At 24.2% G+C, this 23,399-nt stretch overlaps 1 protein-coding gene across 1 annotated transcript; it reads right to left on the minus strand.

The window, feature by feature from the left end:
- Nucleotides 1–9,884: 9,884 nt before the first annotated feature.
- LOC149031186 (protein toll-like) lies at nt 9,885–11,304 on the minus strand. The gene is made up of 3 exons (XM_089176562.1): nt 11,158–11,304; nt 10,226–10,840; nt 9,885–10,142 (listed from the first exon to the last, which is right to left on the minus strand). The coding sequence occupies exons 1-3, from the start codon at nt 11,302–11,304 to the stop codon at nt 9,885–9,887; spliced, it is 1,020 nt and encodes a 339-aa protein (XP_089032688.1).
- Between the last annotated feature and the right edge of the window lie 12,095 nt (nt 11,305–23,399).

Here is a 23,399-nt window from a genome sequence, read left to right on the forward strand (position 1 = left end):
TTAGTTGAAACAAATAATTATAAAATAAATAATTTTTAATGTTAATCAATGATCCAATATCAATAACAAAATTAATATCTTTTTTTTCTCTTATAATACATACGAATTTTCTACACGATAAAAATAAATGTAACATACGATATAAATTCTATAAAAAAAAACAAACAAACAAACAAAAACTATCGAAGTTCATAGCTACTTATAATGCTGTTTTACATAATAAATAGTAAATAAATAATTTGATTTATGTCATACATTTATTTTTACTTCTGAAAATAATATATTTTTTCTTTTGTCTCTACGAATTTTATTACAGAAAAATATATATATATATTTTATTTCTTTAAAAAAATACAACTTTTTAGAATAAAATATTTGATTTTTTTAAATAAGTTTTTAAAAATAAATATTTTATCTTAAAGAAGTAATATTTTGGGGGAAAAAAAAAATATATATATATTTTATTAGTACCGTCATATTTAATTAAAATAATTTTTAAAATTTCATAAATTTAATTAATTAATTTCAATAAATCAAATTACTATTTGACATAGTATTTGAGATATATATTATTTTCAGAAATATTAACTAACATTATCTGAATGATTTTTATTTTTACTTTTTATTTATGCAAAAACATTGCTACCTTTTTCATATTCGCAAAGTATTTTAGTGTTTGTGATATTCTGTTTTTTTTTTTTTTAAAAAGACATTAACCCACATTACAAAGATAATAGCTGACAAATTTTCCTGATATGTGAAAAACATGCTTCTACTATCGTTTTTTCATAACATCATTGATTCAAATATAAAAGTGTATTATAAATAATAATTAAAAGATTATAAATATAATTATAAAAATGACAATACTAAACACTGATCTAGTTTATATTGTTTTAATATGTTTTTTAAAACAACATAAACTTGATTGCAATGAAATGATAATGTCTTCTGCTAAAAATCATTATACTTGTAATATTTAGCTGTACATATATATATATAAATATTCTGCCTAAACCTTTATGTATGTTTCTTTTTACGCAACACTATTGACGTGTGTATACACAACTCAATAGAGGTCATATTACGTAAAGCAACATGCTTGTCCTTACATTTAACATTTTCTAAATCTTTATAAGAATATTGCATTAGTACAACAAATTTAAGTAAATGTTTAGCATAGCAATTACATATAAAAGGATTTCTGCTTAAAGTAAGTTTTGTGAGAGATTGACGCATCAAGTAGAAAATAACGATTCGATTCAAGCTCGATATATTATTATCATGTAATTCTAATACCTAAAAACGTAAAAAAAAAAAAAAGAGAGATAAAAGAAAAAATGAATAAAAAACTCATCTATCTAATGAAAAAACAAAGAAAATTATAAAATAAGAAATTACTTACTCTAAGACTTCTTGGTAATTTGGTCAACGATACTTCAGAAATGTTGTTATTAGATAATAATAAATCTGTTATGTTTATTGGTATTAAAGTATCAATATTTGGTAACTCCGTTAAGTAATTCCCAGTGAGATTCAATATTAATGGATACCTTTTTAAAAAATTAATTTTCATTTTGTCGACATAGAATACAGTTAGATTTTTATACGAACAATCGTAAATTCGTGTTTTGTCATAAGGTCTTATATAACAAGTACAATTAATTGGACAGTATTTTTCAATTTTAAAGTAATCATCCTCGAGACATTGATAGGTTTTAAAATCTAGCTGTTTAATTTGTGGCCCTTCTGTTCCGTTTGATTGAAGACACCTTAATTTTCCCAATTTAATTTTAAAGAAATTATAAACAGTAAAGGGCATATCATGTTTCTTATAACGCAAAAATTTATAAAGATTACAATTGCATAATAATGGATTGTAATCGACGTGAACAACAACTTTACGTTTCTTGGTATTATGCATTGCCAATCTTTCAATATCATTTAGAAAAATATTACTTATTTTGTTATATCTTAGATCGACTAAAACTTCATCAAACGAAAAAATTAACTGATTCGCCTATAAAAAAAAAAAACAAAAATAAAATATAGAAATATAACAACAAATTGATTTTGAATCATTGAAATAATATTAGGTCGAGTCATAAGTAATTTCCTATTATAAGTTATCAAAACAAACGAATTTTTGATATCACTGTATAGATGAGAATTCAGTTAGTCTTCTGTCAACTTTTTTTTATGTAGTCAATGTTACATTTAACCATTTTTCTTAACAACTGAAATGGATAGTAAAAAGTGCATATTCGACATGTAATGCTTTAGAAATTGAAACAAGGCAATAGCACTAAAGTGGCAGCTGACAAAATATACAGAGTATACAGTGCAGGATTGATAATTGATAGGGTCAGTCAGAAATTGGTTTGTAAAATTCTGTTCTGGAGATACGATCTTAAAAGATGAACCGAGTGCAGGACGTTTTTCCAACTTTGATGAACCTTTTAAAGGTAATATTGGAACAAAATTCAATAGATACACGTTTAACAGATACAAAGAGTACAAAATAAGTCCATGAAAAGTGTCCTGCATTTATTAATGGCAGTTATTTATGACTCGACCTAATAATATTGAACATATTGTATATATATATATATATATATTTACCGATACTGTACTTATGTTGTTGTAACTCAGATCTAACAATTGTAAATATTTTTTATTTAAAGACCAATCGGTAAAAATATGTTTTATTCGATTATTCGATAAATACAATTCCTTAAGACGATAATTATGATAAAAGGGTGACGACATTTCATCATTTGTATAATTGAACTCTAAAAGATTATTTGAGAATTTAGCAATGGTTAGTGCTTTATTGGTAAAAAATGCACCTTTTTCGACATATTTTAAAAGATTTCCTTCCATGTTAAGTTCTTTTAACGATATCAAATCTTCGAACAGATTACTGAAAAATATTTATATTTAAAAAAATAAAAAAAAAACAATATTTTGTGTACATTTATTAGTTTTATAATAAATCTTTTATTAATTTTTGAATAATCTACCTTGGTACATAACCCATACGATTAAAAGACAAGTCGAGTACTAATAATTTTTGTAAATATTGAAAAATTGCAACAGGAAACGTCTCAATCATATTGTGACTTAAAGAGATATATTCAATACCTGTTAATTCTAGAAAGATAAATTTGGGTAATGTTTCAAGATAATTTTCACTCAAATCGATGTATTTTAATGATTCGGAATACCAGAAAATATTTTCTGGTATAGACTTCAATTCATTTTTTCTCGTATGAACTTCTTCAAGCTTTTGTAAATATGTTAAAAATTGATTCGGCAGTGTTGTTAAATTTGCTTTATTATCGTTTAATAATACTTTTTGCAATTTTTTATTTTGAGAAAATAATTTTGATGAAAGACTTTTGAAATAATTACTAGCCAAATTAATTATTTCTATTTTCTTTAAATTGTAAAAAATTTTTTCCGGCAAATCCATCAACAAATTTGACGCTAGACTTAAATATTTTAATGAATATAATTTGATAAATATTTTCTCATTAAGATGTTCCATTAAATTTCTTTCAATACTTAAAATTTCTAAATACTGTAAATTATCGAATACATTCGGAGGAAGCTCTGTTAATTCATTTCCATTTAAATAAAGTTCTCTAAGATTGTAAGTATCTTGAAACAAATATGTGCTTAAAGGAAATGGATTTTCAGATAAATCAATGTACTCCAATTTAGTACAATTGTTAAAAAAATGATATGGTACTTCGGTTACATCGTTAAAGGATAAAGTTAATTTGGTCACATTTAACAATCCTTTAAGTGGCTCTTTTTTTATTCGTTTGCCATAATGTTTATGAGATTGAAAGATTAGTTCATTTGTACCATAAATTCCTATCGTTTCGAGAACATCTTTTAATGAAGTTTCCTCTTCTGGTAATGAGCAATTTCTAATATTCACCAGATTGACTTTTTCTCTAACATATCTCCTCTTGAAAGTAAAATCTTCCCATTCAATATCTTTACAATCGATCTATTTAATTGTAATTTTTATTTATTAAATCACATAGAAAATATTATGTCTAAAATTGAGCTTTTTCAATTGAAAAATTACTAAGCATAAATACCTGTAAACCTGACCATGCTTTCACTCTTAGTCTAAACCTCACACCTATTTTTGTATTGATAACAACTCTTATGTCGCTAACTATATCCATCGCACATTTACAATACGTTTTCTTCTTGCATTTAGGACTAATAGCGAAAATATTTGTAAAGATAAGAAAAAATATCACAATAGTTATCGTAGACATTGTTTGTTACCAGTCCACTTTAAAAAAGAGATTAGTTAGGAAATGTATGATAATTTCTTTTAATTCTTTTTTCTTTTATCTTTGTACGTTTTTATGTACCTTACCTTACTTTTGGAATGATAAGAAACATACACAATAATCTTGCAATAGATAAATTGAAATACAAATAAGGTCTCTTTGTACTTTTCAATTGAAAATGTTAGGTCAAAGTAACGATTTTTCAAACACTTACATATTTCTTTGTAAACACAATCAATGTTACAGAATTAGGGATATAAACATTTGAAGAGAACCGAAACTAACGACCTTATGTGTTAGTTAATATCACAGTTCATTGGTTCGCAAATTGTAAACAATTTTTTATTTATAAATCATATATATTTAAATCAAATGAAGATACACAGTATACAAATAATAAATTACTATCGCTTTCGAGCATGAAAAATGAAATGCAAAATATAATTGAACAGACAAATAAGTTATGGAATAATTTAAAATACATACAAAATTCGGGAAGAAAATTAATAAAGAAAAGAATGACAGTGTTTTTGGAAATAATTAAAGGAATTCAGTTTAATAAAACTATTGTGAAATGAGTAATTTTTAAAGTAAATCAATGATCCGATATGAATAACGCAATAATTATCTTTTTTATAATACATACGAATTCTCAACACAATAAAAATAAATGTAACATATAATACAAATTACAAAAAATATTGAAGTTCATAGCTACTTATGATGCTGTTTTACATAATAAATAGTAAATAAATAATTTGATTTGTCCCATACATTTATTTTTATAAATAATATATTTTAATATATATTAAAAAGGTTATACTTCTGAAAATAATATATTTTATTATTTCTATGAGTGTTATTACAAAAAATAATATTTTCTATTTTTGCAAAAATATTACTTATCAGAATGAAATATTTAAATTTTTTAAAAGTGTTTAAGTTTTTAAAAATAAATATTTTATTCTGCCAGAAGTAATATTTTGAAGAAAAAAAATATATTTGATTAGTACCATTATTTAATTGAAATTATATTTAATAGTCAATAAATTTAATTAATTAATTTTAATAAATTAAATAAACATTTGATATAGCATTTGAGATATAATATTTTCAGAAATATTAACTATAATACTTCTTGCATTATTTTTATCTTTACTTTTGATTTATGCAAAAACATAGCTACCTTTTTCATATTCGCAAATTATTCTAGTGCTTATGAAATTCTCTTTTTTTTTTTTTTAAAACATTAACCCACGTTACAAAGATAATAGCTGACAAATTTTCCTGATATGTGAAAAAAATGCTTCTACTATCGTTTTTTCATAACATCATTGATTTATATGTAATAATAATTAAAAGACAATAAATATAATTCTATAATTTAACATTACAAATGACAATACTAAACACTAACCGGTTTATATTATTTTTTCAGTATATTTTTTAAAACATAGAATCAAATAATCATAATCGCTCATTTTAGCTAAAGGAGTGACGTAGCCTTGACACTTCACATTTTTTAGATCCTCATAAGAATCTTGGGTATTCAAAACAAATTTAATGAACACTGTAGCATCGCAATCACATTTAAATGGATTCCCGCTCAAAGTTAATTTTTTGTAACTATGAACATACCAGTAGAAAATTATGTCGTAATTCAACTTTACTAGATGATTATTATGTAATTCTAATACCTAAAAATATAAAAGAAGATAAAAGAGAAAGCTATGAAATAATTCAAATGAATAAAAAAAAAAAATAATAAAATAAGTTATTTACATACTTGAATATTATTTGTTAATCTGTCCAACGATATTTTAGAAATCTCGTTGTTAGATAACAATAAATGTACTGAGTTAAGTGGTTTTATGTAATCGAGTGATGGTATTTCCCTTAAATAATTCCCTGTGAGATTCAATATTAATGGATAATTTCCCTTCAAATTTATTGTATTCTTGTTGATTTTTAATTCAAACATCAATTTGTACGAACAATCTATAACTCGTCTTTTATCATACGGTCTTATGTTAGAAGTACATAAATTTGGATGCTTATCTACAATTTTAAAGTAGTCTTTCTCGAGACAATGGTAGGTTTGAAAATCCAGCTGATTAATTTGTGTCTTTTGTATTCCATCAGGATAAACACACGTTAAGTTTCCAAATCTAAGTTCAAACAAATTATAAACAGTAACGGGCATATCACCGTTAGAATAACGCACAAGGTTATATAGGTGACAATCGCATATTAAGGGATTGTTTTCAACGTGGACAGTAACATTACGTTTTTCAGTATTATATAGTGCCAGTTTTTCGATATTAGCTAATAAAATATTTTTTATGTTGTTATATCTTAGATCTACTAACAAGTTATCCGACGAAAAAACAAAATAATTCGCCTATAAAAGAAAAAACAATATAAATGAAATAAATTCATTTTAAATCACTACAATTATAATATTTAATGTATTTATGGATAGTAAAATTTGATATGCACCGATATTGTACTTATGTCATTGTGACGTAAATCCAATAATTCTAACTCTAGTTTATTTGTAGTCCAATCAGAATAAAAATGTTTAATTGTATTGTTCGATAAATGCAACTCTTTAAGAAGATGATTATTAAAAAAAGGTGACATCATATTCAATGTAGTATCAAAATCTAGATGATTATCTGAGAACTTAGCGACGGATAGTTGTTCATTGGTTGAAAATGCTTCACTATGGATATGATACAAAATATTTCCTTCCATGTTAAGTTCTTTTAACGATGTCAAACCGTAAAATAGTTTCCTACAAAAAGTATTTATATTTGAAGAACAATATTTGGTGTACAACCTTGCTTCCGAGATTTTTATTCAGATGACTTGGATAAAAAATAGCGGAAGCTTAGTCGTACACCTATTAGATTAAAGGTATATATTTTATATATTTTATAATAGTCTACCTTTGTATGTTATCAAGACGATTATAAGACAAGTCGAGTACTTCTAAATTTTGAAAATATTGAAAAACTAAATCAGGAAGCTCCTTTATCCTATTATGACTAATGTTAAGATATATAGTATTAAATACATCTACAAAGGTCGTTTCTTTTATTTCTTCAAAAATATTCTCACTCCAATCGATGAATTTTACATATGTTGTACCCGTGAAAAATTTGTCTGGTATAAACTTTAATTTATTGTTTCTCATATGAACTTCTTCAAGATTTTTTAAATCCGTTATAAATACATCATGCAATGATGTTAAATTTTCTTTATTATCTTGTATTATTATTTTTTTCAAATTTTTATTTGAAGTAAACAATTCTGATGGAAGATACCAAAAATTATTATTTGACAAATCAATTGTGTCTAATATCATTAAATTTTTAAATATATTTTTCAGTAAACTCGACAACAAATTTGATGATAGGTTTAAATATTTTAAAAAATATAATTTATCAAATATTCCCTCCTCAAGTGTTTTTAATGAATTTTTTTCAAGATTTAGAATTCTTAAATTCTGTAGATCATGAAATATACCAAAGGGAAGTTCTGTTATTCCATTTCCATGTAAATCAAGTTTCTGAAGATTCCAAGCTATATTAAAAGTATTTTGGCTTAAAACAAGAGAATTTTCAGACAAATCAAGAGATGTTAGATAAGGAAAAATTATAAAGAAATCAGATGGTATATTAGTTAAACCGTTATAGGATAAAACTAATTCGATCACATTTGAAAATCCTTGAAAATGTTCCGTTGTTAGACTTTTGCTAAGATTTTTATGAGATTGAAAGCTTAGTCTATGTATTTCAATCATTCCTAATTTTGTTACAATTTCTTTTAATGTAGTTTCTTCTGGTAACAGGCAACTTTCAAAATTAACTGAATCCACTTTATACATGTTTTGTTTTCTCGTAAAATGAAAATCTTTCCCACTAACATTTTCACACTTGATCTGTTGAATTATAATTTTATTTATTTAAAGAAAATATAGATTTTATTTATTAAATCACATATAACATATCATCTCTAGAATGAGATTTGACTGAATATAAATAAATGGAAAAGCTACTGAGAATATATACCTGACTTGTTAAGAATGATTTCACGTTTATTCCAAACTTCACACCTTTGTTTGAAACGTAATAAGCATATGTATTATTTTCATTTTTCGAACATTCACAAAACGATTCTTTCTCGCATTCAGGATTATCAGCGACAATATTTGTAAAGATAAGAAAAATTACCACGAAAATGATCGTACCCATTGTTGGTTATCAATCTATTTCACAAAAGAGATTAGTTAGGAAAAATATGATAATTCGTTTTTTTTATCTTTGCACGTTTTTATGTACCTTACCTTACTTTTGGAATGATAAGAAACATACACAATAATCTTGCAATGGATAAATTAAAATACAAATAAGGTCTCTTTGTACTTTTCTATTCAAAATGTTAGGTCAAAGTAACGATTTTTCAAACACTTACATATTCCTTTGTAAACACAATCAATGTTACAGAATTAGGGATATGATTTCTACATATATAGGTTGAAAAACATTTGAAGAGAACCGAAACTAACGACTTTATGTGCTAGTTAATATCACAGTTCATTGGTTCGCAAATTGTAAACAATTTTTTATTTAAAATCAAATATATTTAAATCAGAATAAGATACACAGTATAGAAATAATAAATTATTATCACTTTCACGTATATAAAATAAAATGTAATACACAATGAAAGTAAATGTAACATACGATATTAATTCTTGAAGAAACTATCGAAGTTCAAAGCTACTTATAATGCTGTCTTACATAATAAATAGTAAATAAATAACTTGATTTGTGTCATACATTTATTCTTTTACAAATAATATATTTTATATGTTTAGAAAGTTATATTTCTGAAGATAATATATTTAATTTTGTCTACAAATGTTATTACAAAAAATAATATATTTTATTTCTTCAAAGAGTAAAATTTTTTAGAATAAAATATTTGACTTCTTTATTAAGTTTTTAAAAATAAATATTTCATTCTGCAAGAAGTAATATTTTGAAGAAAAAAAATATATCTTATTTTAGTACCATTATTTAATTAAAATAATATTTAAAATTTAACAAATTTAATTAATTAATTTCAGTCAATCAAATTACTATTTGATATAATATTTGAGATATATTATTTTCAGAAATATTAACTAACACTTTCTACATTATTTTTATCTTTAATCCTTATTTGTGCAAAAACATTTCTTTCTTTTTCATATTCGCAAAGCATTTTATTTGGCATATTTTCCTGATATATGAGAAAATGCTTTTACTATCGTTTTTCATAACAACATTGATTCAAATATAAATGTGTATTATAAATAATAATTAAAAGAAAATAAATATAATTACATAATTTAACATTAAAAATGACAATACTAAACACTGATTCAGTTTATATTGTTTTAGTATGTTGTTTAAAACAATATTTACTTAATTGCAATGTAATAAAAATGTCTTCTGTTAAATCTGTCCAAACCTTTATGTCCATTGCATTTGATTCTACATTTTTGACAAATTTTTAATGGAGAACCATTGATGGACACAATTGTTCATGGGTCATATTAAGTAAAGGAATATTATTGTCCTTACATTTCACATTTTTTAAATCTGTATAAGAATGTTGCTTTTCTAAAACTAATCTGTATAAAAATTCAGCATCGCAATCACATATAAATGGATTCCCACTTAAAGTAAATACTTTGAAGTCTTGATGAAACAAGAAGTCACTTAGGTTGTAATCCAATCTTGTTATATTATTATTATGTAATTCTAATACCTAAAAATGTCAAAGAAGATAATAGAAAAAATTATGAAATAACCCTAATGAACAAAAAAAGAAAAAATAAGAAATTTACGTACTTTAACAGTTGTTGGTACTGTATTAAGCGATAATTGAGAAATCTTGTTATTAGATAACAATAATTCTGTTACATTAATTGATTCAAAACCTTTAAGTGAACGTATTTTCTTTAAATGATTTCCTGTGAGATTCAATATTAATGGATACTTTCCCATAATATTTATTTTATTCTTGTCAATATGAAATGCAGAAATATTTTTGTACGAACAATCTATAACTCGTGTAGCATCATATGGTCTTATATTACAAGTACACTTATCTTGACAGTTTTTTTCAATTCCAAAGTATTCATCCTCGAGACATTGGTAGGTTTTAAAATCCAGCTGATTAATTTGTGGCCCTTGTATTCCATCAGGATGAACACACCTTAAGTTTTCCAATCTAAGTTTAACGAAATTATAAACAGTAATGGGCATATCTTTGTTAGCATAACGCAAAAGATGATATAGATTACAATCGCATAATATCGGATTGTGTGTGAGACGAATAACAACTTTACGTTTCTTGATATGATGCATTGACAATTTATCGATGTCATTTAACCAAATGTTACTTATGTTGTTATATTTTAGATCAACTTTAACTTTATCCGACGGAAAAACAAAATTATTTGCCTGTAACAGAAATAAAAGAATATATATATTACATACCTAGGGCGGTAAAGTAAGAAATGTCTCAGAGCACATGTAATTGTTGTCTGAAACGGAAAGTTTGAACTTTTCTCTTGCTGTGCAAAACTAAGTTGCCGCATTCCGCCTACGTCGAGCAAAAACAAAGTATACACATCATGGGCAGTAAATAAGAAAGCCTCAGGGCACATGTTTGTTGACTTCGGCTTTGTCTTGGACAACAATTACATGTGCTCTGAGACATTTTTTACTTTACCACCCTAAGTATGTAATATACTATTTAATCATTTACCGATATTTACCGATATTTGATTTATGTCGTTAAAACTCAGATCTAATAATTCTAACTTTGCTTTATTTATAGTCCATTCGGATAAGAAATGTTTTATATGATTGTTCGCTAAATGCAATTCCTTAAGAAGACGATTATTAAAAAAAGGTGACGTCATTTTATTTAAATAACTAAACTGCAGCTGATTATTTGAGAATTTTGCAATGGTTAATTTTTGATTGGTTAAAAAAGCTGCTTTTTCGATATATATCAAGCCATTTCCTTCCATGTTGAGTTCTGTCAATGTTTTCAAACCTTCTAACAGAGTGCTAAAAAAATATTTATATTTGAAAAACAATATTTGATTGTACAACTTAGCTTGGATGCTCAGTTGTACAAGTATTAGATTAAATATGAATCTTGTATTAATTTTCGAATAATTTACCTTTGAAAATAACCAATACGATTAAAAGACAAGTCGAGTAGTTTTAATTTTTGTAAATTTTTAAAAACTATATCTGGAAACGTCTTAAACATATTGTGACTTAAGAAAAGATATTCAGTATTAAATACATCTAGAAAGACAAATTCGGTTAATTCTTGAAGAAAATTTTCACTCAAATCGATGAATTTTAAAGATGTTGAACCCCAGAAAAGATTTTCCGGTATATACTTCAATCCATTTTTTCTCAATTGAACTTCTTCGAGATTTAGTAAATTCGTGAAAAATTGATCCGGCAATGTTGTTAAATTTACTCTATTATGATGTAATAATATTTTTTTTAATTTTTTATTTTGATTAAACAATCGTAATGGAACGCTACTGAAATTATTATTTGACAAATCAATTGTTTCTAAATTTTCTAATTTATGAAAAATTGTTTCCGGTAAACTCGACAATAAATTTGATTTTAAGTTTAAATTTTGTAATGATGATAATTTGTCAAAGCTTCCATTATTAACTTTTAGCAATAAATTTCTTTCAAAATTTAAACTTTCTAAATTCTGTATATTATCAAATGTATCAGTGTCGAGCTCTGTTATTCCATTTCCATTTAAATCAAGATACTTAAGATGTGAAGCATTATTGAAACTTTCTTTGCTTAAGACAAGAAAATTTTCTGATAAATCAAGGAATTCCAATTTAGATAATTTTTTAAACAAACTAGATGACATATAAGTTAAACCATTATAGGATAAAACTAATTTGGTCACATTTGAAAATCCTCGAAAATGTTTTAGTCTTAGTTTTTTGCTAATATCTTTATATGATTGAAAGCTTAGTCCATTTGTTTCATTAATTCCTAAATTTTCGACAATACCTTTGAACGTACTATTTTTTGGTATTGGGCAATTTTTAAACTCCAACGAGTCGACTATTTTTCCGAAATTTCCTTTCGTTAAATTAAAATCATTCCTACTAATATTTTTACACTCAATCTGTTGAATTATAATTTTGTGTATTTAATAAAAATACAAATTTTATTTATTAAATCATAAATAACATATCATTTGAAGAATAAAATCTCTATTTAACTGAATATATATATATACCTGTAAATATGACCATGATTTCACTTTTATTGTAAACGTCACTTTTTTTTTGTAAACGTTAACAATATTTGGATCACTAGGGTTATATTTCGAACATTCACAATACGATTTCTTCTCGCATTTAGGATTATCACCAGCGAAAATATTTGTAAAGATAAGAAAAAATACCCAGAAAATAATCGTAGCCATTGCTTGTTACCAGTCCACTTTAAGAAAGAAAACAATTAGAATACTTGTGCCCATAATTATGAAAGTGGTAAGTCAAAATTAATAAAAAATCAGTTTATCATTTATAACGCACTACATTATTATAAACCAAATAAATTCAATGTAATTTTTAAGATATTATCAAAAATGAATCGTTAGATAATTTTTGTTATTTCAATATTGTGTAACATTCATATAGAGTCCAAGTATAAATCTTTAAAAATTTCGAAACAAGAGATATATTACTTTGACCACTTTCATAGTTATAACTGTTAGTGATAATTAAAAAACAATTTTCCAATTCATTTTTTTAAGGTATGTGGATTTAATTACAGGAATTTGTGATTTACCTTTGCTTATAGATTTAATATATTCCAAATGTTCTACTTTTTTTGTTTATGCATTTTTATGAACTTACCTGCGATCAATACAAAAATGTATTGGTTTAATGATTTTATTAAATTGCTGTATGATGTAGCTTCTTCTTGTAACTTTTCAAATGATGAATAAACATCGACAGTTAAATTAAATCAACCTTTTAATTATCAAATTAAAATACCAATAACGTTTCTTTGTTCTTTTCAATTCAAAATGTTAGGTCAAAGTAACGATTTCCAAACACGAACTTATTTCCTTGTAAACATAAATAATATTAGAGAATTTGAAAAATAACTTATACATATATAGGTGGAAAAATATTTTAAGAAAAACCAAAGCTAACGACTTTATCTGTTAGTTAATAACACTGTTCATTGGTTCAAAAATTGTAAACAACTTTTTATTTATTAATTATATATATTTAAATGAAAGCAAGATACATAGTTTACAAATAATAAATTACTATCGCTTTCACGCATGAGAAATGAAATGTAATATATAAATATTGCGAAATAAGTAGTTTTTAAAATAAATCAATGATACAATATGAATAAAGCAATAATTATCTTTTTTATAATACATACGAATTTTCTACACAATAAAAATAAATGTAACATATAATATAAATTACCAAAAAAATAATAAAGTTCGTAGCTACTTATGATGCTGTTTTACATAATAAATAGTAAATAAATAATTTGATTTATGTCGTACATTTATTTTTATATTTTATATATTTAAAAAGTTATACTTCTGAAAATAATATATTTTATTTCTTCAAAAAATATAACTTTTTAGAATAAAATATTTAAATTCTTTAAAAGTGTTTAAGTTTTTAAAAAGAAATATTTTACTCTGTCAAAAGAAATATTTTGAAGAAAAAAAATATACCTTATTTTAGTACCATCATTTAATTAAAATTATATTTAAAAGTCAATAAATTTTAATAATTAATTTTAATAAGATAAATTACTATTTGATATAGTATTTGTGATATAATATTTCCAGAATTATTAACTAATATTTCTTGAATTATTTTTATCTTTAGTTCTTTTTTGTGCAAAAAAATTTCTGTCTTTTTCATATTTGCAAAGCATTTTATTTGGCATATTTTTCTGATATGTGAAAAAATGCTTTTACTATCGTTTTCCATAACTTCATTGATTCAAATATAAAAATAATTAAAAGACAATAAATAAAATTCTATAACTTAACATTAATAAAGACAATACTAAACACTAACCGGTTTATATTGTTTTAGTATATTTTCTAAAATATAGAAATTTTTTCTGCTAAAAATCGTTATACATGTAATCCTTATCCCTTTAAACATTCTGCCGAGACCATTATTTTTGTTTTATTTTATTTTATATTTTTGACGTATTGTTATTTTGATCAGTTTAAAAACACAAATCATAAGCTCTTATATCATCTAAAGTAGTGTTATAGCCTTGACACTTCACATTTTTTATATCATCATAATAATCTCGGTTATTCAAAACAAATTCATGTAAAAATCTAACATTGCAATCACATACAAATGGATTCCCACTCAAAGTTATATTTTTGTAATTTTGATCATCAAGGAATTTACTTACTTCGTGACTCAAGCTTAATAGATGATTATTATGTAATTCTAATACCTAAAAATGTAGAAGAAGATAAAAGAGACAATTATGAAATAACAAATGAATGAAAAGAAAAAATCATAAAATAAGTTATTTACGTACTTTCATATTTTTTGGTAGTCTGTCCAACGATATTTCAAAAATCATATTATTAGATAACAATAAGTGTGTTATGTTAAATGTTTTTATATAATCAAGTGATGGTATTTCCCTTAAATAATTCCCTGTGAAATTCAATATTAATGGATAATTTCCATTCGAATTTATTGTATTGTTGTTGATTTTTAATTCAAGCTTCAATTTGTTCGAACAATCTATAATTCGTGTTTGATCATACGGTCTTATCTTAGAAGTACATAAACTTGGATGCCTATCTACAACTTGAAAGTAGTCATCCTCGAGACACTGATAGTTTTTAAAATCCAGCTGATTAATTTCTAGCCATTCGTTTAGATAAGGTTTCACACACGTTAAGTTTCCTAATTTAATTTCAAAGAAATTATAAACAGTAATGGGCATATCACCGTTAGAATAACGCAAAAGGTTATATAGGTGACAATCGCATAATAAGGGATTGTTTTCAACGTGGACAGTAACTTTACGTTTTTCAGTATTAAATAGTGCCAACTTTTCGATATTAGTTAGTAAAATACTTTTTATGTTGTTATATCTTAAATCTACTAGAACTTTATCTGACGAAAACACAAAATAAATCGCCTATAAAAGAAAAAACAATAGAAATAAATTAAATTCATTTTGAATCATTTCAATTATAATATTTAATGTATTTATGGATAATAAAACTTGATATGCACCGATATTGTACTTATGTCGTTGTGACGCAGATCCAATAATTCTAACTCTAGTTTATTTGTAGTCCAATCAGAAAAAAAATGATTAATTTTATTGTTTGATAAATGCAATTCTTTAAGCAGATGATTATTATAAAAAGGTGACAACATATTGAATGGATTACTAAACTGTAGACGATTATCGGAGAACTTTGCGATGGATAGTTGTTCATTGGATGAAAATGCTTCAGAATGGATAGTTATCAAACTATTTCCTTCCATGTTAAGTTCTTTTAACGATGTCAAACCATGTAATAACATTCTAAAAAAAATTAATATTAGAAGAACAATTCATGGTATACAAGTTTGCTACCGAGATTTTTAAACAGATGACTTGGATAAAAAATAGCGGAAGCTTAGTTGTACACCTATTAGATTAAAAGTATATATTTTATAAATCTTATAATAATCTACCTCTGTACGCGATATATGCGATTAAAAGACAAGTCGAGTACTTCTAAATTTTTAAAATATTGAAAAATTGAATCAGTAAGGTCCATTATAATATTGTGACTAATGTTAAGATATTTAGTATTAAATACATCTACGAAGACCGTTTCGCTTATATTTTCAACAAAATTCTCACTCCAATCGATGAATTTTACAGATGTTGTACCCGTGAAAAATTTGTCTGGTATAAACATTAATTTACTGTTTCTCATATGAACTTCTTCAAGATTTTTTAAATCCGTTATAAATACATCATGCAATGATGTTAACTTATCTTTATTATCTTGTAATAATATTTTTTTCAAATTTTTATTTAATGTAAACAATTCTGCTGGAAGATACCAAAAATTATTATTTGACAAATCAATTGTTTCTAATTTCTCTAAATTTTTAAAAATATTTTTCAGTAAACTCGACAACAAATTTGATGATAGGTTCAAATATCTTAATGAATTTAATTTATCAAATATTCTGTCATCAAGTGTTTTTAATGAATTTCTTTCAAGATTTAGAGTTCTTAAATTCTGTAGATCATTAAATACATAAACTTGAAGTTCTGTTATTCCATTTCCATGTAAATCAAGTTTCTCAAGATTCAAAATTTCCTTAAAAGTATTTTTGTCTAAAACAAGAGAATTTTGAGACAAATCAAGAGATCTCAAACTAGGAAAAATTGTAAAGAAATCAGATGATATATTAGTTAAACCATTATTGGATAAAACTAATTCAGTCACATCTAAAAATCCTTGAAAAGGTTCCTTTGGTAGACTTTTGCTAAGATCTTTATGAGATTGAAAGCTTAGTCTTTTTATTTCTATTATTCCTACTTTTGTTACAATTTCTTTTAATGTAATTTCTTCTGGTAACAGGCACTTTTCGAAATTCACAGTATCGATTTTATCGCTGTCTTGATCTCTCGTTAAATTAAAATCTTTCCAACTAACATTTTCAAACGTGATCTGTTGAATTGTAATTTTATGTATTTAAAGAAAATATAGATTTTATTTATTAAATCACATATAACATGTCATGTCTAGAATGAGATTTGACTGAATATAAATGAATTGAAAAGCTACTAAGTATATATACCTCTCCACGTAACCATGATTTCACGATTATTGCAAACTTCACACCTTTGATTGAAATGCAATAATCATGTGTATCATTTTTTTTTGTCCAGCATTCACAAAACGATTCTTTCTCGCATTCAGGATTATCAGCGAAAATATTTGTAAAGATAAGAAAAATTACCACGAAAATGATCTTAGCCATTGTTAATTGCCAGTCTACTTCAAGAAAGAAAACAATTAGAATATTTTAAAGAGGATTGTTACTGTGATAATTAAAAAACTATTTTCCAATTCATTTCTTTAAGTTATGTGGATTTAATAACGGGAATTTGTGTTTTTACTTTGCTTACAGTTCTAAAATATTCCAAATGTTATAGTTTTTTGTTTATGCATTTTTTTGAACTTACCTACGATCGTTGATACAAATATGTATTGGTTTAATGATTTTGTTAAATTGCTGTATTACCTAACTTCTTCTTCTTCTAACTTTTTGAATGATAAATAAACATGCAGAGTTGAATTAAATCAATCTTTCAATAATCAAATTAAAATACAAATAAGGTCTCTTTATTCTTTTCAATTCAAAATGTTAGGTCAAAGTAACGATTTCCAAACACTTTCTTACCTCCTTGTAAACATAAACAATATTAGAGAATTTAGTAAACAATATATACATATATAGGTGGAAAAACATTTTAAGAAAAACCAAAGCTAACGAATTTATCTGTTAGTTAATAACACTGTTCATTGGTTCAAAAATTGTAAACAACTTTTTATTTTTTAATTATATATATTTAAATGAAAGCAAGATACACAGTTTACCAATAATAAATTACTATCGCTTTCACGTATGAGAAATGAAGTATAAAATATAAATATTGTGAAATAAGAAGTTTTTAAAGTAAATCAATGATCTAATGGCAATAACACAATAAAAATAAATGTAACATACGATATAAATTCTAAAAAAAAAACTATCAAAGTTCATAGCTAATTATGATGCTGTTTTACATAATAAATAGTAAATAAATAACCTGATTTATGTCATACATTTATTTTTAACTATAACATATGTTATATGTTCAAAAAGGTTATACTTCTGAAAATAATATATATTTTATATTTTCTACCATTGGTATTACAATAAATAATATATTTTATTTCTTCACAAATTAAAACTTTTAGAATAAAATATTTGAATTATTTCAAAGTGTTTAAGTTTTGAATAATAAATATTTTATTCTGTCAGAGGTAATATTTTGAAGAAAAAAAAATATATATCTTATTTTTGTACCATTATTTAATTTAAATTATATTTAAAAGTCAATAAATTGAATTAATTAATTTTAATAAATTAAATAACCTTTTGATATAGTATTTGAGATATAATATTTTCAGAAATAATAACTAATACTTCTTGAATTATTTTTTTCTTTACTTCTTTTTTGTGCAAAAAATTTCTTTTTTTCATATTTGCAAAGCATTTTAGTTGACATATTTTTCTGATATGTGAAAAAATGCTTCTACTATCACTTTCCATAACATCATTGATTCAAATATAATAATAATTAAAAGACAATAAATATAATTCTATAATTTAACATTAATAAAGACAATACCAAACACTAACCGGTTTATATTGTTTTAGTTTATTTTCTAAAACATAGAAATTTTTCTGCTTAAAATCGCTATACAGGTTTTATTTATCTCTTTATATATTCTGCCGAAACCATTGTTTTTGTTTTATTTTATTTTACATTTTTGACGTATTGTTATTTTGATCAGTTTAAAAACACAATTCATAATCGGTCATATTACCTAAAGGAGTGTCGTAACCTTTACACTTTACATTTTTTAGATCTTTATAAGAATCTTGATTATTCAAAACAAATGCATGTAAAAATCTAGCATTGCAATCACATACAAATGGATTCCCGCTCAAAGTTAATTTTTTGTAACTATGATTAAACAAGTAGTAAATTATGTCGCTACTCAAGCTTACTAGACGATTATTGTGTAATTCTAATACCTAAAAATGTAGAAGAAGATAAAAGAGAAAGCTATGAAATAATTCAAATGAATAAAAGAAAAAAAATAATAAAATAAGTTATTTACATACTTGGATATTATTTGGTAATCGGTCCAATGATATTTCAAAAATCTTATTATTAGATAACAATAAGTGTATTAAGTTAAGCGGATTTAAGTAATTAAGTGATGGTATTTCCCTTAAAGAACTCCCTGTGAAATTCATTATTACTGGATAATTTCCCTTTAAATTTATTGTATTCTTGTTGATTTTTATTAATTCAAGCTTTAATTTGTTCGAACAATCTATAATTCGTGTTTGATCATACAGTCTTATCTCAGAAGTACATAAACTTGGATGCCTATCTACAACTTGAAAGTAGTCATCCTCGAGGCACTGATAGGTTTTAAAATCCAGCTGATTAATTTGTAGCCATTCGTTTAGATAAGGTTTCACACACGTTAAGTTTCCTAATCTAATTTCAAAGAAATTATAAACAGTAATGGGCATATCACCGTTAGAATAACGCAAAAGGTTATATAGGTGACAATCGCATAATAAGGGATTGTTTTCAACGTGGACAGTAACATTACGTTTTTCAGTATTAAATAGTGCCAACTTTTCGATATTAGTTAGTAAAATATTTTTTATGTTGTTATATCTTAGATCTACTAGAACTTTATTAGACGAAAAAATAAAATTATTCGCCTATAAATGAAAAAAAAGAAAATTAAAATAAATTCATTTTTAATTATTTTAATTATAATATTTAATGTAGTTATTGATAGTAAAATTTAATATGCACCGATATTGTACTTATGTCATTGTGACGCAGATCCAATAACTCTAACTCTAGTTTATTTGTAGTCAAATCAGAAAAAAAATGATTAATTTTATTGTTTGATAAATGCAATTCCTTAAGAAGATGATTATTTAGAAAAGGTGACACCTTATTGAAGGGAGCACCAAACTGTAGACGATTATCGGAGAACTTTGCGATGGATAGTTGTTTATTGCTCGAAAATGCTGTACTATGGATATATTCCAAAACATTTCCTTCCATGTTAAGTTCTTTTAACGATGTCAAACCGTTAAATAGTTTCCTAAAAAAATATTTATATTTGAAGAACAATGTTTGGTGTACAATCTTAGCTTAGCTTGTACACCTATTAGATTAAAAGTATATATTTTATGAATCTTATAATAATCTACCTCTGTACGTGATATATGCGATTAAAAGACAAGTCAAGTACTTCTAATTTTTTAAAATATTGAAAAACTAAATCAGGAAGCTCCATTATCCTATTGTGACTAATGTTAAGATAATTAGCATTAAATACATCTATGAATGTCGTTTCGCTTATATTTTCACAAATATTCTCACTCCAATCGATGAATTTTACAGATGTTGTACCCGTGAAAAATTTGTTTGGTATAAACTTTAATTTACTGTTTCTCACATGAACTTCTTCAAGATTTTTTAAATCCGTTATAAAGTCATCATGCAATGATGTTAAATTATCTTTATTATCTTGTATTATTATTTTTTTCAAATTTTTATTTAAAGTAAACAATTCTGATGGAAGATACCAAAAATTATTATTTGACAAATCAATTGTTTCTAATTTCTCTAAATTTCTAAAAATTTTTTTCAGTAGTCTTGACAACGAATTTGATGATAGGTTTAAGTATTTCAATGAACCTAAGTTATCAAATATTCTTTCATCAAGTTCTGTCAATAAATTGTTTTGAAGATTTATAGTTCCTAAATCCTGTAGATCATGGAATATATCAAAGGGAAGTTCTGTTATTCCATTTCCATGTAAATCAAGTTTCTCAAGATTCAAAGTTTCCTTAAAAGTATTTTTGTCTAAAACAAGAGAATTTTGAGACAAATCAAGAGATCTCAAACTAGGAAAAATTGTAAAGAAATCAGATGATATATTAGTTAAACCGTTATATGATAAAACTAATTCGGTCACACTTGAAAATCCTTGAAAATATTTCTTTGTTAGACTTTTGCTAAGATTTTTATGAGATTGAAAGCTTAGTCTATTTATTTCAATCATTCCTAATTTTGTTACAATATCTTTTAATGTTGTTTCTTCTGGTAACGTGCAATTTAAAAAATTCACTGAATCGACTTTATCGCTTTCTTTTTCCCTTATAAAATTAACATCTTTCCAACTAGCATTTTCAAACTTGATCTGTTGAATTGTAATTTTATGTATTTAAAGAAAATACAAATTTCATTTATTAAATCACATATAACATATCATCTCTTGAATGAGATTTGACTGAATATTAATAAATTGAAAAGCTACTAAGTATATATACCTCTCCACTTAACAATGATTTTACGTTTATTCCAAACTGCACACCTTTGTTTGAAATGTAATAAGCATGTGTATTATTTTCCTTTTTCGAGCATTCACAAAACGATTCTTTCTCGCATTCAGGATTGTCAGCGAAAATATTTGTAAAGATAAGAAAAATTACCACGAAAATTATCTTAGCCATTGTTACTAACCAGTCTACTTTAAGAAAGAGATTAGTTAGGAAAAATATAATATTACCTTTTAATTCTTGTTTCTTTTATCTTTGCACGTTTTTATGTACTTTACCTTACTTTTGGAATGTTAATAAACATACACAGTTAAATTAAATCAATCTTGCAATAATCAAATTAAAATACGAATAAGATCTTGATGTTCTTTTCAATTTAAAATGTTAGATCAAAGTAACGATTTTCAAACACGTACTTACTTCCTTGTAAATATAAACAATATAAGAGAATTTGAAAAATCCTTTATACATATATACGTTGAAAAACATTTGAGAACAACATTTATTTAAAAATCATATATATTTAAATCAAATGAAGATACACAGTATACAAATAACAAATAAATATCACTTTTACGCATGATAAATGATATGCAAAATATAAATATTGTGAAATGAGAAGTTTTTAAACTAAATCATTGATCTAATGACAATAACACAATTAATATCTTTTCTGTAATACATACGATTTTTTTACACAATACAAATAAATGTAACATACGATATAAATTCTAAAAAAAAACTATCGAAGTTCATCGCTACTTACAATACTGTTTTACTTAATAAATAGTAAATAAATAATTTGATTTATGTAATACATTTATTTTTACAAATAATATGCTTTATACGTTCACAAAGTTACACTTCTGAAAATAATATATTTTATTTATTCTACGAATCTTATTAGAGAAAAATATATATATTTAATTTCTTCAAAATATATAACTTTTTAGAATAAAATATTTGATTTCCTTAAAAATGTTTAAGTTTTTAACAATAAATGTTTTATTCTGCCAAAAGTAATATTTTGAAGAAAAAAATATATTTCATTAGTACCATCTCTTAATTAAAATAAAATTAAAATTTAATAATTTTAATTAATTAAATTCCCTAAATCAAACTACTATTTGATATAGTATTTGTGATATAATATTTCCAGAATTATTAACTAATATTTCTTGAATTATTTTTATCTTTACTTCTTTTTTGTGCAAAAAAATTTCTCTTTTTCATATTTGCAAAGCATTTTAGTTGACATATTTTTCTGATATGTGAAAAAAATGCTTCTACTATCATTTTCCATAACATCATTGATTCAAATATAATAATAATTAAAAGACAATAAATATAATTCTATAATTTAACATTAATAAAGACAATACTAAACACTAACCGGTTTATATTGTTTTAGTATAATTTCTAAAATATAGAAATTTTTTCTGCTAAAAATCGCTATACATTTAATATTTATCTCTTTATATATTCTGCCGATACCATTATTTTTGTTTTATTTTATTTTACATTTTTGACGTATTGTTACTTTGATCAGTTTAAAAACACAATTCAAAAAATGTCATATTACTTAAAGGAGTGTCGTAGCCTTGACACTTCACATTTTTTAGATCTTCATGAATAGATTGCAATTGAACAACTACTACATAAATATATGCATTACAAGCACATTTAAATGGATTCCCACTTAAAGTTAATTTTTTGTAATTTTGATGAAATAAGAATTCACTTACGTTGTAACTCATGCT

The sequence above is a fragment of the Polistes dominula genome, unplaced genomic scaffold (assembly GCF_049000335.1).
Source record: "Polistes dominula isolate Pdom_NZ unplaced genomic scaffold, Pdom_raw_medaka contig_25, whole genome shotgun sequence".
NCBI classification, from domain to species: Eukaryota; Metazoa; Arthropoda; class Insecta; order Hymenoptera; family Vespidae; genus Polistes; species Polistes dominula.

Bases quoted from the DNA above. Each gene is read 5' to 3' on its own strand.
- LOC149031186 (XM_089176562.1), bottom strand. From the start codon at position 11,304: ATGACGTCACCTTTTTTTAATAATCGTCTTCTTAAGGAATTGCATTTA. The intron at 10,841-11,157 runs GTAAATATCGGT...TTTCTGTTACAG, and splicing joins ACGACATAAATCAAATATCG to GCAAATAATTTTGTTTTTCC. The intron at 10,143-10,225 runs GTACGTAAATTT...TGACATTTTTAG, and splicing joins CAGTACCAACAACTGTTAAA to GTATTAGAATTACATAATAA.